This window comes from Panthera tigris, chromosome X, assembly GCF_018350195.1.
Source record: "Panthera tigris isolate Pti1 chromosome X, P.tigris_Pti1_mat1.1, whole genome shotgun sequence".
NCBI classification, from domain to species: domain Eukaryota; kingdom Metazoa; phylum Chordata; class Mammalia; order Carnivora; family Felidae; genus Panthera; species Panthera tigris.
In genome coordinates, this window is record NC_056677.1 from 27,986,500 (window position 1) to 28,005,207 (window position 18,708).

At 36.1% G+C, this 18,708-nt stretch overlaps 1 protein-coding gene across 1 annotated transcript in view; it reads right to left on the reverse strand.

The window, feature by feature from the left end:
- DMD (dystrophin) overlaps nt 1-18,708 on the reverse strand; it is a 1,614,661-nt gene that overhangs the window by 1,505,460 nt on the left and 90,493 nt on the right. Inside the window, exons 4-5 of the mRNA XM_042974140.1 lie at nt 5,652-5,833; nt 4,051-4,182 (exon numbers count right to left, since the gene is read on the reverse strand). Of these exons, the coding sequence (XP_042830074.1) occupies nt 4,051-4,182; nt 5,652-5,833 (314 nt within the window). The remainder of the gene's footprint in view (nt 1-4,050; nt 4,183-5,651; nt 5,834-18,708) is intronic.

An 18,708-nucleotide genomic window follows, 5' to 3' on the forward strand; every position in this document is an offset into this window, starting at 1 on the left:
AACAGCAAGTGATTTAATTTGGTTGGAATAAAGAAAACATGAAATGGGCTACTGTGAAATAAGCATGAAAGTATAAATAGATAATAGATCATGGAGTTCCTAGATGAAATTTAAGAGAACAGACTTGTTATAAAGGCAAAAGGAAGTGAAAAAAATTTTGTGAGTGATATTACTAAAGCTGTTAATATGGAAATTTAATCTGATTTAGCGGGGACTAAGAAAAAGATAGTGATACTGACTGCAAAGGTATTTCTGTAATCTACAAGACATGTATTGAGGGCCTGAACCAGAGGACATAACATCAGGGACATAACTTGATGGAGCTATGTTGTAAAGAATGAATTGACTTTGCATGTCTCTTTAATGAATATCAGATCAATATAGAGACCAAAGAGTATGTCACACATTTAAGTCTCAATCACTGCTAACATTCTCACTTACATAACAAAAAAGGGCAAGAAACAGGTTTGTGAGCAATGAAACCAAATTCACTTCGGAACATGCTAGGTTTAAGAAATCAGTGCACATCGAGGTATAAATATATCCCCAAGAGTTGAAAATGAGTTGGAGATGTGGTGGTAACTCAAAAGATATTGGAAGTGGGTGAAAACACAGATAACAGTGGTCATCTGCATACAGCTTGAAGCCAGGAAATTATATCATACTGATAAGAGAGAGAGTGTAATAAGTGGATCAAGAGATCTTATACAACGGGAGTTACAAGGGGAGAAATAGCCAGATAATGAAAGAGATAGAGAAGAGAGATAGAGAAGAACCTGATGAGTCTAGAGGCTGTGAGAAGTTATTTCAATTACGGTGAAAAGCCTGAAAGCTGAAAAGATGACATTTGATTTGCTGATGAAGTGTAATCGCTGAATAAATAAATGAATAAACCATAGACTATTCTACAGAAGGTAATAAATGAAAGAAAGAGTCACATAACAATATATGAAATACGAACAAGATAAAGTGGAGTGATGTGTTTGGGAAGAGGTATTATGCAGACGGGTCTAAGTGTCCAGAGGAGGTTTAAACAGGGTTAGGTGCCAAGAGAGAAAGAAACTGAAGGCGAAAAAGATACTGGGTATTTCTTTTTGTTTTTTTCATTTTTTTAATGTTTATTTATCTTTGACAGAGAGGTAGAGACAGAGCATGAGTGGGGGAGGGGCAGAGACAGGGAGACACAGAATCTGAAACAGGCTCCAGGCTCCGAGCTGTCAGCACAGAGCCCGACGTGGAGCTTGAACTCATGTGCAGCGAAATCATGACCTGAGCCCAGGTCAGACGTTCAACCGACTGAGCCACTCAGGCACCCCAAGATATTGAGTATTTCTGATATAAAATTAGGAGTAGAATGAGAGACATGATCAAACTCATAAATATAGGAATTAAGTATAACCATTAAAAAAAATGTCCCCCATCCAAGGATGGATGGCAGGAAAGTGTTACAATAAAGGAAACCTGGGGTAAAATAAAGGAAACCAATTAGTATTTCTTCTTGGCAAATTATGAGAAAAATGCATTTACAGGTAGGAATCCTAAGGTAGGTCAGACTGCCTGATCCCAACAGGTTTGCAAACTACAAAGGTTATAAATCACATTTTTCAAGTTTAGGACAGATGGGCATAGTTGATGTTTCTAATATATCAGGAACTTTTAAGATAATTCATAAATTTTATGTTTTCCATCGGGGACAGTCACCCACATAGCTCGCTCTCCTATTACGGAAAACTTCACCCCCTTCTCCCTAATCCAACTTCCTAATGGAGTCCAGTCTAGTCTGTCTTGAGTTCATTTGAAGTAAATCAGACACGACTTGTAGGGGACTGTATGGGCTCAGCCCCTCTGAGCAACACTTCAGAAAATTTTTTCTTAGTACATAGTTAAGATATAAACTTATCAAACCTAACTACGTGTAACATCATCTTCTGATGTGCTTCCTATAGAAACAGGCAGAACGTATCATTCCTCACCAACTGTGAATCATGCTTCTTTTCTAAAGGATACCATTAAGTTTATTTCAATGGCCTAGGCTAAATAAAACAGGTAAGTGAATTTGTTGCATATTTTTATTTTATGACACATTATGTATTGTGTAAAATTTATACAAAGGTAGAATGAACAAACAGAGTCTAGCAAAATTAGGTCCACTTATAATTACTTCATTAAGGAGTCATACCTGAGCAGGGCCTTAATGAGCTGGTAATGAGGTAAAAATGTGCTGCCAGAAGAGGCACTGGAGAAAACCTTCTGGAAAAGGCAGCTCAATAAAGTGATAATGAAGAGGAAAAAGGACTTATCTCTTTGTCTTGGCTCATGCTCCTTTATTTTAGGAGCCACTCCTTTTCTTTACTTCTTGGAGGTTTCAACGGGAAGGTGGTGAAGAAAAGAGTCTAGAGAGTCAGGCAGTGAGGAGGGTAGGAGAGAGGAGGAGGAAGAAGAGAAAGAAAAGGGCAGATACACTGAAACTTAAAATGGGGTCAAAATAGCATCTCCTATCTCTAAGAAATGTTATAAGGATTTGATTAGTTCACATAATATGCATACTTGGCATATGGCAACACTCAGTAATGTCTGGCAGAACTATTTTTATTTACTAATAATGAGAAAACTGATTAAGTTTCTTATTCAAGATTATACAACTAACCTTTGTAGAAACATGGATAGGAATTTAACTCGAAATGAATCTGAGTCACACAAATGTTCTCACCCAGTCTCCTTTGTTCAGCTTTGCCAGAAACCTAGCCAAGGATAGAGGGCATAACTGCGCCCTGAAATATGCTTCCCTGGTTAAGAATTTTAGCCTTACTCATAAATTAACTGTGCAAAATAATCACTAATAATCACTAATTAAATACAACCACTATTTTAAAAAATCAATGAGCCTCTAAAAATGTATTTTTCACCACACAGGATCAGCTCTATGATTTCTTAATTCCCATTCATAAACTACATTAATTCCTCTTCTTAATTCCCATTCAAAACTACATTTTTTTTAATGTTTATTTTTTGAGACAGAGAGAGAGCGTGCGCAAGCATGCAAGCAGGGGTAGGGGCAGAGAGAGAGAGGGAGACACAGAATCTGAAGCAGGCTCCAGGCTCTGAGCTGTCCACACAGAGTCCGATGCGGGGCTTAAACTCACAGATCTCGAGATCACAACCTGAGCTGAAGTTGGTCACTCAGCCGACTGAGCCACCCAGGCGCCCCAAACTACATTTTTGATAAAAGTCACTTTCTTAAGAACTTTTCAAATTGTCTATTAAACAAAATAGTTTTCTTCTGAAGAGAAATTCTAGGAAATCACACAAGTCTAACACCTTTCATTTCCATGCTCTAACATATACCATGCTCTAATTTCTTGTATTTTTAGGTTTCCTACAACACTACAATATGGAAGACTCCAATGAGCAGACTCTTTATGTGGAAAGTATTAAATGGTGCATAGAATCTGACCTGCTTTGGGTGTGACTGACCTTCTTGTATAAATAGTACAGAGCATGTTATATACATGTTTAAATCAGCAAAATTAAAATGTATCATATGAAGAAGCTTATAGTTATATTTTTCTGAAATGGAAAATAAATACATTTTTCCAGAATGAAAATCTAATAAGAACAGCTATACAGAATATCTATTTCCTTTCGGTATCATATATCTAGAAACATTTCCCCAAATAGTGTGACGAGTAAATTTCTTCCATTTTTCTACTCTTTTAAAAATTACATATATAAGCCTTCAATGATGTTTGCATTTTTGGGTAACCATTGGGAACTTTTATAAAAAGAGAACCTTACGGGTAACTATATAATGAAAGCACACACCACTATTCTAAGAATGCCCATGCATGAAGAATCAACACATGTTACACCTAGAGAAGTCTCAATAACAAAAGAGCGTCACGTGACAACATCTAATACAACTGGGAACAATGAAACAGCTCCTGATGAAGGAGAAAAAAGGCACTGCAAAATTCAAACAAAAGCCATGTTAGCTTATCTTGGATGAGGAAATTCTTTGGTTTGTAGAACGGAGAGTAAATGTTGACAGACCTGTGAAGGAAGTGGGCTCCTTGTGGGGTCAGAGGTGGTGACATAAGCAGCCTGTGTGTAGGCATAGCTCTTGAACCGAGGCTTAGGAGAGGAAGGAGTTCGTTCATAGCCCTGTGCTAGACTGACTGTGATCTGCAGAGTAGGGTTAGGGGGAAGGGGACAGAGGGGAGGAGGAGACATCATAAGTAACCCTGGAAGGAATGCTTTTCAACACACTAGAAAAACAAACATTAAATGGAAACAGTGAGGTGAACTGTCTAATTTGAAATGCACATAGTTGGATTAGAAACTGGTATACTCCAAGAATTCTGGTGCTCAACGTCATGGCAATCAGGGAAGGTATGAGAGTGGGAGTCAACTCTAAGGATTCCATGCTGACACAACTCCAGCACTAATATGGGATGGTGCTCTTCAATCTGGCAAAAACAGGCACCCAAAAGCAATATTCTCTGAACTCCAAGTAAACAAAACCAGAATCCATCAGGTCAATATCCTGGAAAGAAATGGAGCTGTCATAACCTAAATATAGAACTATCTTGGTAGAGTGAAACAATTAGGCCTAAGATTAGCTTTCCACACCTTCAGCAGAAATTTTGATAAAAGGCTTTTTTAAAAAGGTTTCTTTTTAAAAGGTTTTCTCATCATTGCATGTGTCAAAGAAAGTAAAAGAAAACACCACAAATAGCCAATACTGGGAGTAAGAACAAGCCATGTAACAAAAGAATCCTACTAGATTCTGTACAATAATAAAAATCTTTATAAGTATTCTCCATTTAACTTTTTTTTAAATATTTTAAACTACTTTTATCAAAAACGTTACCTTAAGTAATGAAAATTTGTTAATGCATCAGCAGGTGGCCACTAAAAATAAGAAAGTATTATTAAACAGAGTGCTTGCCATTGCTCTTGCTCTAGTTCTTTGTTCTCATATAGAAAAGTTTCATACATATATGACTTTGTCTTTTATTTTATTTCATTTCGTTTTACACAATACATTGTTTTCCATATTCTTATATATGCAATATATTGTTTTCCATATTCTTATAATATAGTGCCTATCAACAGCAGAGTATTTTTTTACTTAAAAAAATTTTTTTAATGTTTATTTATTATTGAGAGACAGACAGAGCATGAGCATGGGAGGGGCAGAGAGAGGGGGAGACACCAGAATCTGAAGCAAGCTCCAGGCTCTGAGCTGTCAGCACAGAGCCCGATGCAGGGCTCAAACTCACAAACTGCAAGATCATGACCTGAGCCAAAGTCAGATGCTTAACCGACTGAGCCACCCAGGCACCCTGGCAGCCTGGCAGAGTATTTTAATAATGTGCTTTGAAAATAATATTATAATCCATTCTATCAGTTAAAATTTAGAAGGTTTACAGAGTTTATCCATCTACTCATAGATGCCTATAGATACCTATATGCAGATGGATAAAGAAATAGACACACACACACACACACACACACACGCGCGCATTGTGCTATGTAGACACGTTTGTGTGTATATCCAGAGATATAATAGATATGTACATGTATGATGGCTAAAAATGCATATACAATAGAAAGTATCACTGATATCAGTTACTCTTTTGATACTTTACCTGTTGAGAATAGTGCATTTGATGATGTAATTGAAAGTGTTCCTCTCTAGTAACTTTTGATGGCCTTGGCAACATTTCCACTTCCTGGATGGCTTCAATGCTCACTTGTTGAGGCAAAACTTGGAAGAGTGATGTGACATACATTAAGATGGACTTCTTATCTGGATAAGTGGTAGCAACATCTGTAAGCACATTAACACCACACATCAATTTTTGGTTTCTATATTTGAGTCTCTGAAAGGGGAATGAACAAATCAATGTTACAGGAAGAAGACACATTAATGAGCACTCGATTGCCCATGAATGTCCTCCAGAGACTAATTAGAACATGATAATCAGGCCTAAATTGTCCTTCCAATTTGGCAGACCAATGAGAGGAGCACTAAAGTTAATTTCTTTTCCTTGTTCACATAAAAACTTCGTTCCGTAATACTTTTTCCTAAGTCAAATTGCCAAACTAGCCCATCTAAGAGACTGGTTTTCATTAGATAAGAAACACAAATAAAAGATTATATCTTCCTTTCCATGGAAAGCTATATTAACATGTCAATTACAATAGTGCATTGGTAATTACACAATTATACAAAAGAGCTTAATGCCTTGGCGTCCAGTAAAGAAAGCTTACACCATCTAATCAAATTTTTGCTGGTGATTAAGTATGTAAAATGCGAAATATGTCTCTGTGTTGAAATGAACCATGTATTTCCACAATAAACATAAAATAAAACAATATACCATATGTATATGATTTGTAATATTCCTTAAGTATATTAAAAACGTGTATTTACATTTTGGTACATCTGTTAGAGTCAGATGTTACCTTCCTTCTCACACTCCAGAGATAAATTTAAAAGTCCTTCACATAAAAGTTGATCTGACATTATGTCCTTTGCCACATCCAGGGAATTGAAGAAACCCAGCATTTAAAGTCAATAATAATTTGTAATCACACACATAGTAAGTGGCAGGTCCTTCAAAAGGTTCTTTTGCTACTTGGCATTACAATTTACCCACTGCGCTCATTCCAGGGAACCAAGATGTAAAAATAATCCCTTATGTGAAGTGTATCATTAATCCCAGAAGTGTTAAAACATAAATCCTGGCGGGAGGCCAAAACAACTACGGAGCAATGTGCCAGGCATTTTTCTTGCTATAAATTTATCTTAGCTAGCATGAAAAGATCTGTTTTAAGTTAAATATGTATATTCTGGTCAGGTATTCTGATTGTGACTAAAAAAGCCAACAGTCAAATCTCGAGTCCACTAACATAAACGTAAGTTGAATAAGTCACTTCGTCCATGCCTTCACAAAAATCAGGAACATGATTAATTAGAACAACTCTTTTTAAAATATTTTTTAAAAGAATTACAGAAGAGGAAACTTTTAACTAATATTCCGGTCTGCCTCTATCCATAGTATAACACGGTACTTCTCAATTTTTAATGTGCATATGAATCACTTGGGGATCTTTTTAAGCTCGGAATCAAACTCAGTGGGTCAGGGGTGGAACCTGAGGTTTTGCATCTCCAATAAGGTTGCAAGTGATAGTGAAGCTGCTGGCTTGAAGACTATACTTTCAGTAACAAGGGTTGAAAAAAATTACACAAGAAGCAGACTGCTTTATTATCTGCCACTTCATTGTTTTGCCTTTTATTTTTTCCCTTAAAGATACTTACTGGGCACTTAAATGCATAAGGCTGGGAGGTACAAAGTTTTATGGTACATATTCTCTGCTCCTTATTATAATGTAATTATTAACCACCAGATGGTGAAAGTAAGTTTTTGGGGCACCTGGGTGGCCCAGTCAGTTGAGTGTCTGACTTCGACTCAGGTCATGATCTCGCTGTTCATGAGTTCGAGCCCCACCTCAGGCTCTGTGCTGACAGCTCAGAGCCTGGAGCCTGCTTCAGATTCTGTGTCTCCTTCTCTCTCTCTGCCCCTCCCCCGCTTGCACTCTTGTCTCTCTCTCAAAAACAAATAAAAACTTTTAAAAAAAGTAAGTTTTTGCCAGTAATTTTTTAGGAAGAACCAGAAATCTTACTAACTTGGCTTTGAAATTCCAAAGACTAAAATCTCCCCTTCATTTGATAACTGTTTTTCAAGTGTTCATTGTATGGTGGATACCACAATTCTTCACCACATTTTGAAACTCAAAAATGTTTTCTTTCTTCTCACTATGAACTAGTCAGTTTTATCTGTAATGAGCATGATTTAGAATTCTATTTTTAGTGTATTAAATACAATTATGCTGTGAGAAAGACACTGGATCCAAAAAGGTTGATCTATGTGTATTTACTGCTATATGATACATAAAAGTGTGCATGTATGTTTTCAGCCTCAAATATATGTTATGCTAAAAATAAAGGTAAAAATCAGTCAGGAATTATTTCTATTACCACAAGCAAATGTCAAAAATTATAGTACATTTTATCTACACAAAACATCTTTTGGATGAAAGCAAATATTCATAAATATCAATCATTATAATAAATACACACTGTTTGACCAAGTTATTGACATTTTTGCCCCAATATATTACCTTCCCATCTCTGAGGTTATGTGGATTTAGCTGTACCAGCAGATGGAATCCACTATTTCTTTTCTTAAAGAAAGGAACTTAGATGTTCCAAAATACGTTAATTTGCTTCAACATATATGTACTAAGGACCTATTGTATTTATAATATTATAATAGATTATACAGGAGATTAACAAGACAGAGAATTCATGCATTCTGCTCACAATTTGCAATAGTTCAATAAATAAATAATGGGAAAAGTACAAAATAATTACATTGCTGAACAGAATTTAAAATGTGTTCCTCTGACTGGTACAACCAGTGCTTAAATATGTTCAGAGAAAGGAAGAAATTATATACTAGTAGGGGACCAAAAAAGTCTTATGACTAGGACACTGAAATAAGTATGTATAGGAATTCATTGGCTAGAAACGGGGGAATGAGAAAGGTATTCTAGGCAGTGGGAAAGCACAAGCAAAAGTGCAGAGGTAAGAGATTAGAAACATCCCAGGAATAGTGCCTTCATGTATCTTAGCCACAGACAGGAGAATAGTGAATAATAAGATACAATGTGTACGTTATATGTGAAACGTAGAGAGATCATCCATAGCACAGTAGAAATTTTGACCTTAGTTCAATAGGTTGGACAGTAACTGACTACTTTTGACCAAGAGTGTGACAGCACTGATTTTTTTTGTAAAGTAAAACTATTAAAGGTAGAATGGGGTCAAGGAGAAAAACACCTGAAGGGAAGCTGGAAGCTAGGACCCAATCCAGATAGGAGGTGTTAGAGAACTGAACAAGACTTTGTAATGAAAGCAAAAACAAACAAAAAAACGCATGGCAGAAATTCTAAGATAGGTCCAAAACAACTTCATTGGATTTCAAATCATTTACTTAGCAGTCTTTGAAAATAATTATATATAAAATTCTGTCCTAAGCCCTGAGGGTACAAAGATGAATAAACTGAGAATAAAATGTAGGAGGACAGGAGGGAAATACTTGCTCTGTAGTCATAGTAACAAGTAGCCACCAACACACGTTTCAGACTCATTTAATCAATTAACAATTACCTGACTAGATGGTCTTGACTGTGCTTCCTCAAGCCAACATTGGCAATCCCTCCCTTTTGAAAGTTGTCTGATCAGAAGTGAAATCACTCCAATGAACAAAATTCTGAATGCAATCCAATTAACAGTGGTCTCACCTGAATAACCAACCATGCTTCTAAACGTGAGATCAACCTATTCCCATCTCTGATTGCTCACAGATGTACACCTCTTGACCTCCCAGTTTTCCCTCAAACTCAAGAAAACTCTATTTTGAGATACTGTGGTTGACCAGCATAGTTCCCTCTTATTTAAGTAAGTGATACATTCACCTTTGTGTTTTCATTTCAAATACCGAGCAATGATTTCATCATTTGATAAAATTCAATGGATGCAATTCACTTGTAAAGTTAAAATTAACAGTTTTTTTTTTTGTTTTTTGTTTTTTGTTTTTTTTTTAGCGGAGAGTGTGATAGAATGAAAGAATGAGCAATTGTGAATCTGGATTTGGAATTTTAAAAATCTGTACCTAAATACTTATATTTGTAAAGAAAAACCCTTAACACCATTTATTTCCATTTCCTAATCTGTGAAATGAAAACCAGAGTCCCAATCTCATCATGGTGTTGTGAAGGTCAAATGCAATAATGCTTAGAAAATACTGTAAACTTAATTAGACCTTGATATTGTTGCTATATTGCAATTGTTGTTTTTTGTGTTACTAATACAAAAACAGACCTAGTTGTAGGAGACCATTAGTACTATTAACGGGAAGCCACAAGAAGCTGGTAGGAAGGAAAGGTCATTCATCATTTATTAAATATTTACAAAGCAATTATTATGTATCATAGAATATGCTTAGCCTTTGTTATATTACAGGTATTCAGGGGATGAGCCACCCAACAAATAATTAGGGACTGAGCAATGTATGAGAAACCAAAAGAAATTTCATGACTTGTGATGATCTTCACTCAGGATAATTGCACGTAGGCCAATGCCTGGGACTTTGTGAGCACCTAAATATTTGTCGAGAAACTGAATATAGTAGTTAAAGCCATAGAAATTGATGAGAATTGGGTAAGACAGCAACTGACGTACAACATAATGTTACAGATAATGAGTACCACAGTATTTGAGGAGGGTGAGAATGATGGGATGTGATTTACATTTTTTTTATTACAAGACATTAAAATGTATGAAGTGAAAGAAGTGCCTGTACTCCCCAAAAAGAACTTACAATTTGATGAAAGTAATCTTTGTACTAAAACCCTACTATGTAACGGTTTCATGGCTGCAAACATTTAAATTAATAATTTCTAACTTAATCTTTAAAGACATCTCAGAATGAAAGTGTTGAGAACTGATAGATACTGCTAGAATGTTTTATTTCATGAACAATAACACTGATTCTGATGAGTGTTTCTATACTAATCAGAATTTTGATATTGATGGATATAATGGAACAAATAAATCATTCACTGAAATTCCATTATTTTTCAAATGAGGAAACTGAACTTCACACTGGTTTGATGGCAGGTTCAAAAGCTAGTCAGAATCAGAACTAGAACCCAGTCCGTGCATCAGAGTTCTTAGTACCTTACCTTCATTCTTGTCAAAAATGTTACCTTTAGTGCATTTAAAAACCAAGTATCTCAGAGTCATTTTTTAAATAATGACCCTGTGATCCATTACCAAATATTAATGATATTCTCCATAAGAGTAGTGATTTCTATTTCTAATAAATGACATATGACGAGTAAATATACATGAAAATGCAAATTCAGTATTAAAGGAATGCAAATTAAATACAGATGTGGGTTTTAAATTATATTCCTTTGCCTACTACATTATCAAAGAATGACAGAAAAATAACAACCAAAGATGCAGAGGCTTCACCGATTTGGCCAAGCTCCTACTTTGCTGGATGACTATCAGTTGGTTCCAAATTTTATGAAAATTATTTTGGCAATGTCTACCAAAACCTTATGAAAATTCATATTCAATGACCCACTAATTTTCCTTCTAGGAATTCACCACAAAGAAATAATCAGAAATTTAAATGATGATTTATACAAACCTGATGTAAATGTAACCAGTATTTATGAAACCAAAAAATTATCATACAAAAAAGAAAAGAAATTCAGACCATTCCAAGTGGCTTAACAGTTTGAGAGGTAGAAACGATCAAATATATAATTGGATATGAATAGTTCAAAGCCATTCAAAACGTTACTTTTGAAGAATATTTGATAAAATATAAAAATGAATTCTTTATAACATCGAAAGAATAGAATGTATAATTTATGAAGAATATAATAATATTTTTTAATGTTTATTTAATTTTGAGAGAGACAGAGACAGACAGAGCACAAGCAGAAGAAGGGCAGAGAGAGAGGGAGAAACCGAATCCAAAGCAGGCTCCAGGCTCCAGGCTCCGAGCTGTCAGCAAAGAGCCCGATGCGGGTCTCGAACCCACAAACTGTAACATCATGACCTGAGCTGAAGTCTGGCACTTAACCCACTGAGCCACCCAAGCACCCCAATGTTTTTTTCTTTAGAAAAGACGAGGGAACCATACTTCAAGACATTAGTGAAATGGGTACACTGGTGAAGCTAAAAATAATCTTCCTTTTCTCTTTTGTCCTACCTATAATTTCCACACTCTCTATTCAGCACTAACTTTATAGGTAGATATTGTCATCAATATTATAATAAAAAGTATCTGTGAAGATCTAAAAGCAACAACAAAAAAAGAAGTTCCACAAAGTTTTGTTTCAGTATGTCGTCACCCCTAACAAGTCAATGGGAATGAGTTTGTCAGGAAACGGGTGTCTTCAACAGAACTGTTCTTATCTTGGGCAATCAACCTCCCAAAAGTCTGATTAGCCAGCTGGCAGGCACAACCTTGAAACACCTCTGAGAAAATCTAAACAAGAGCCTCCACTGCCTAAACCTCAGGTCAGTTTTCTGCCAGGAGAAAGGCAGAAATTGAAATAGCAGATTATAATGCATATCATGTATAATCAGAAAGAAGTGGGATTTCGGAGATAACAGATGCATAAATGTACACTCACAAAGTCTGGTCAGCCTTTTACAAGTTTTATGAAAAAAATGACAAAGGATGTCATTTAGAAACCCCGAGCAGAATAAATCTAGGTCATTTCTCACAGATTTCGTATTAGGAACAACACAATAAAAATAAATTCATTCACTGTAAGAGAAGAGGAATAGGTAAACAGGAAAGAAGAAATTTGTGACCACAAACAAGACATGGTCAGAGAGCTCTGAATGTCAAAATGTGAACACATACACATGCATACACACATATACAGACACAATCAAACAGCTGTGTTTGCTAAAATAACCAAATAGGAAGATACACAATTCAGAAGAACTTACTTCTGGAAGCAAGTGTGCTATCATCTGAGGTTTACAAATGAAGATATTACGTTGTAATACCATCTGATCTCTAAGTACTAGTGTTTGTCAATTATACGCAATAGCCTCGCAATGGACTGAATCATTAAAGTGTTAGATTATTACCTTCAACTTTAGCATTTTGTGTCCAGCACTACATTCTACATATATACAACTTCCATTTGCAAGTCACTGTGTACAATGAATGTATAGCATTCTGATTAGAAAATAACTTGCACAGGTCCCCTCAAGTTAAATTCTTTAACTTTGTACATGTCCTGCCTTCACTAAATTAAATACTCCTTAATGAAGCCATTGCAGATCTTCAGCATTTCACTCACTGATCCAAGTTGCTTTTTATCATCTAATCACAATATTTCTCATTAAAGGACTATAAAATATACTGATGAAAATAATTTGTATCGATGAAGATGATTCAGTTTCATAATAAAATTAATGATAAAAAACAGTGCCTTTCATTTATCCAGGAGAAACACTAAATAATTTTAACATTTAAACATCCAATTATTCCTTTCAATATGCTCATGAAGTAGCAGCAGCTAACTATCACTATCATCTTGGTACAAGTAGAAAATAGTGCTCAAAATACATAATGGTCACCGAGGCCTAAAAGGGAAAAATAAAAACAAAAACAAAAGATGAGGTGCTTACAGCAGACTTGAGATGCACTGAAAACTAGTTCAACTTTCTAATCATTAACTAAATAATGTTAAATATACGTAGCTGGAGGTGATGTCATTGATTCTGAAAAGTACCAGACTGATAAAATGAGACAATGAAAAATATATTTAACAAACATTTACTGATTACACTTTGTGCCAAGCTACATTCTAGTCTTTGAATATAGAGTGATAAGTAAATGATCCCAGAGAGCCGTTCTCATGGAACTTTGATTCTAATGGGGAAATAAGATTACAAATAAATACTTTCAAAATCCTGTATTTACCACTTGTCAATTTAACCCTATCACCCTAGCTCTTTTTGCTTCATTATATAAACAAAAGTGACTTCCACAAATGCATTTTCTTTGTTGGGCTTTTTTGGGAAGAGGATTAAATGGGAGTGCAGATTCTGGAATGTTAATACCAAACATTCTCATAGAGCCTGAGAACAAATGCACAGAAGCTGGTGGGTAAAACTCAATTAAATGGAAATCCTCAACAAATCGTGACTTCACAAATTTCAAATAAGCCACCTTTAAGGTTTTTTTTTTTTTTTTTACATTTTTTTAATGTTTATTTTGGGGGGGGGGTGCAGAGAGACAAGGAGACACAATGTGAAGCAGGCTCCAGGCTTTGAGCTGTCAGCACAGAGCCTGATGCAAGGCTCAAACCAACAGACCAGTAGATCATGTCCTGAGCCAAACTCAGACACTTAACCAACTGAGCCACCCAGGGGCCCCTAAGTTAAATGTTTTTGAATCAAGTATCAAATGTCTTCTGTGTGCTGCTAATCAAAGTGAAGTGTTCTGACTTTAAATTCTCAATTCGAAATGCAAAATTCTCTATTCCATATGCAAAATTCTCTTTTCTGGCTACTCACTGAGTTTGTACCTCATTAAAACAAATTTATTTAAAATAAATATTCCTGACCATTTAAAAACTTAGAACAACTCTTCAGGGCATGTCTTCTAAAACTAGGAGAATAGGAGCTAGCTTGACCTAACAAACAGAAGCTGATCAAACAGTATGGCAGACTATTGACAGAAAAACATTTGTACTTTCTTACACTTCCTCTACAGGACTGTTGTGGAAAGAACTATTGGAGTTCCCATTTGAGAAGGAAGTATTTTGGCTCAGTGACATTGAACTAGGCTTCCTTAATTGTCACCTGCTGTTTTTGTGCTGTGCTTTGCTTCTGATCTAACCAAAATGACTTCCATTCTGCCTCCTAGTAGAAAAAGTGCAAGAAGTTTCATAAGTAACTCCACACAAAATCTTCTTCACTAACACAAAGTGTTCTATTTCTACCCCCTCTTTCTTTATAGAGTTCAAAAATGATAGTTGATAAACAGTGAAGCCAGAATGGAGGTGGTTCACTTCATTTAACACAAGTTTCATTGGTTATTATGGTGCTTTCCAACATGTTTCATTGAGAAATATGCCTGATGGTGTAAGGACAATTCCAAGGCAAATCGCGCGATGAACACTAGCTTGAGGCAGACGCTGTATATGTGAGAAATATTTTTTAGTAACAAACATTATTAAAAAGTATCCATTCCATATCAAAGCGTTTAGCCTACTGATTTGACATAGGGAACGGGTGGGCTCAATATTTAAAGAAGATGAGCTCAGAAAGCATCTCTAGCTAAAACTGGATCAGAGAACCAGTTTCTCTCTACTCCACTGAGGGCTACAAATGTAGCTCAGCCTAATGGATGGCTTTTCATTTTATTCTGTACCTCCCAGTAGCACTCTTTCTTCTTAAACTGCTTTGTTTTTCTTGGAATCTTTGACGCTGTATTTTTCAGGTTTTATACCTATCAGCCACACTTTCTCAGGCTCTCCTCCTGGCCCAACCTATTTAAATGACAGCAAATTCTGGAAAGACTTAGAGGCTCGATCTCGGTCTTCTCTAGCTACCCTCACTCTTTCCTAGGGTATTTATTATCTTCCAATTATCCCTCCCTTTCTCTCTTAAATATTGCCTATATGCTAATGATTCCTAAATACCTATCTCCAGCTGAGACCTCTCACCTCAAAAGATACCTCAAATTTGTTACATATAAAATAAGGCCCTCAGTTCCCTTCAAAACCATTAGGCTCCCCCATCAATCACCGTCTCTGAATATGGCAACAACATCAATTCATTGTGTCAGGCTGTAAACTTAGAAATTGTCCTTGATTTTTCTTTTTATCTGAATTCTCTATTCTGATCCATTAACAAGCCTTGTCTCTTCTGCCTCTAAAAAGAATACACGCACCTGTTTACTTCATGTTCATGATTACAATTTTCACCCGAGCCATGATCCTTGCCTTCTGGCCATTACATTCACATCCTAACTATTCTCATGCCTTTCAATCCATTCAGTATGCAACAGCTAGAATTATCTTTAAAAAAACACAAACTAAATAGCACTGTCATACTTAAAACCCTTCAAAAGCTTCTCCTTTGTTTAGAATACATCCAACCTACTTCCATGTCCTACAATGGACTACATGACCCAATACTCTTTGCTAATGGGAGTCTAATGGCCTCTCTCTTTCTCACCCACTATCTTTCAGATATATTGGCCTTGTTTTCCTATCTGAAATAACAAAGGCCCTTTTTATATCTCTTGGTCTTTATACTTGCTGTTCTCTTTATCTGGAATATTTCCTCCATCTTTTCACATTTTTGGTTCATTCTTATCCATTAGGTTTGAGCTCATATGGCACTGCAGATGCATTTGTTGATAATCCTATTTTTATTTAAATTTTTTTAACGTTTATTTATTTTTGAGACAGAGACACAGCATGAACAGGGGAGGGGCAGAGAGAGAGGGAGACACAGAATCGGAAGCAAGCTCCAGGCTCTGAGCCATCAGCCCAGAGCCCGACCCGGGGCGCAAACTCGCGGACCGCGAGATTGTGACCTGAGCTGAAGTCGGACGCTTAACCGACTGAGCCACCCAGGCACCCCGATAATCCTATTTTTAAAAACCCACTCCCTTCCCCTTCATCTCACAGTGGCTTATATCCTTTATATCATCTGTCACAAACTGTAATTATTACGTCTATTGATCTATTCCTTTACTATGATTTGTCTCTCTACCATAATGTAAGTACTGCAAGGGCAGCAACTTTCTCTAAATTGTTTTTTTTTATCACATACTAACAAATAGTAGGTACTTCATATTTGTTAAATTAGTAAATGAATGAATGAACAGATAATTATGGCTGCTGGGAAGAAAGTTTCACTTCAGTGATGTGAACACAGAATAAGATTCACGTTGAAACTTGAGAACTGGTTCGAGAGGAACAAAGACTAAATCAGAGAAGAGGAGGCAGTACTTATCTCCCTCCGAAATTACATTAAAGAGATTCAGTTTGATATTTGATGACTTTTCAGTGAGCATCAATTATGGACAAGGTATTTTATTATGTTTCCTCATTTGACATTCAACACTCTCTTCTGAGTTAAGAATATTGCACAAGGTCATATAACTAATAATTGATAGTCCCAATAAAGCAGAGAAAAGAGACTTCTAAGTTGACATCCTGGTTCTCTCATTTTGTGACACTGGACAAGCTTAAACAGACTGAGCCTCAGCTTCCTATTGTACTGCAAAAGTTTTTCTTAAACTGCTGATGGCACTCTAAAAAATGAGACATGATTTGCATAACATCTCATGTTCTAGGAAATGAATCGGATTATTTTTTTAAGTAGTAGGCAAAGAAGCATTCAATTCTAAATTAGAGAGCATTAGCAGGTTAATCAGGAAGCCTATGAGTGATGATGACAAAGTTAGTACATTTTTAATTCACACTGAAAATACTCAAGCTAATACTCAAGGCACAGGAAAACTAATGTTTTATTCATTGTTTCTAAGCCTTGGCATAGACTCTACAAAATACCACAGTGCTTTACATAGACTAGATGTTCAAAAGTCATTGACTGACATTTACAGAAAAAATGTGTTCAAGTACTCTCTGACCCAGGATAGAAAAAGATAACCCCTTAGAATTTGGATGAAGCACATTTCTCAGTAAATCTGTACGAAGTGTTTGAATCCACGGCAGGCTGAAGAGTGAAACAAATGAAAGCCTTGCCATCTCACTACAACTATGACCCAATCATAGGTAGGACCCTACAACTACAATTCTAAGAGCAGTTCTTTCAACTAAGATATGAGAATGAGAAAGGGATTCACTTAACAAAGAATTGTTAATACTATATATGCGCAAACACATCTAAAAAACAATATGGTCACTTACAGAACTACCGGGTGTATGTATGTGTGTGTGTCTTATTTGAAAATCAATCTCTTTTGAACAGATATTAGTAACATCAAAAAATGGGTAGAGAGAGGGAAAGGCGTAGCCTCTGGTTTCTATTTCAATAGTTGGATGTTCATTTTACCTACCTGCAACTTTAAAACTTCACTTGCTTTTCAACAGTTGGACAAGGGTTAAAATTGATATGCTAAATAATACATAGCTACATTTCTTAGCACAGCTTCTGGTTCTTGATTTTCAAATTTTGGTTTCTCTCAAATACCTTTCCTTCAGGTTAAACTCTACTAACACAGATCTATTGATGACTGTGACCCTCAAGGTTTAACTAGCTCAATTACTGTATATTGCAAAGTCTGTCTTGCTACCCAAAACTTCAGACCCTATTCAGGCTCTGGTCTTATATTGGCCAACATGGGCCCCATTTCCATTCTCATCATGATGGGAAACTTACTTCTTACAAAGAAATGTCTCCTTCAGAATAAACAGGTCAAGGGGCACCCGGGTGTCTAAGTCAGTTAAGCGTTTAACTCTTGGTTTCAGCTCAGGTCTTGATCTAATGGTTTGTGAGTTTGAACCCTGTGTGGGGCTCTGTGCTGACAGCATGGAGCCTCCTTAGGATTCTCTCTCTTTCCCTCTCTTTCTTCCCCTCCCCTGCTCATGCATGCCCTCCCCCTCTCTCTCTCTCTCTCTCTCTCTCTCTCTCAAAATAAACAAATAATTAAAAGAAAAAAAAGAAGAAGAAAAAGGTCAGATTAATGATCTTGACTCCAAGAGTTAATCTTTTAGCTATCCCTGATTTTTCTTTTCTTAGTTTGGATTTAATCTCTAACTTTCAAGCGTTTTTATTACAAGCAATACATGCTTATTGTAGTAGAAAATGAAAATAGTGCAGGAGTACATAAAATGAACAATGAAAGTACCCCCACATCTCTACACTACTCCAGTCCCATCTCTAGAAAGAATACTTCTCAGAAAAAGCTATGCTCTCTATCATCCATTAACATGTCCATCTATCCATCTGTCCATGTAGGCATCCATTTATCTATTAATCTGTCTATCTAATGAGATCAAACTAGATATAAACTAGGGTGCCTGGATGGCTCAGTCGGTTAAGCG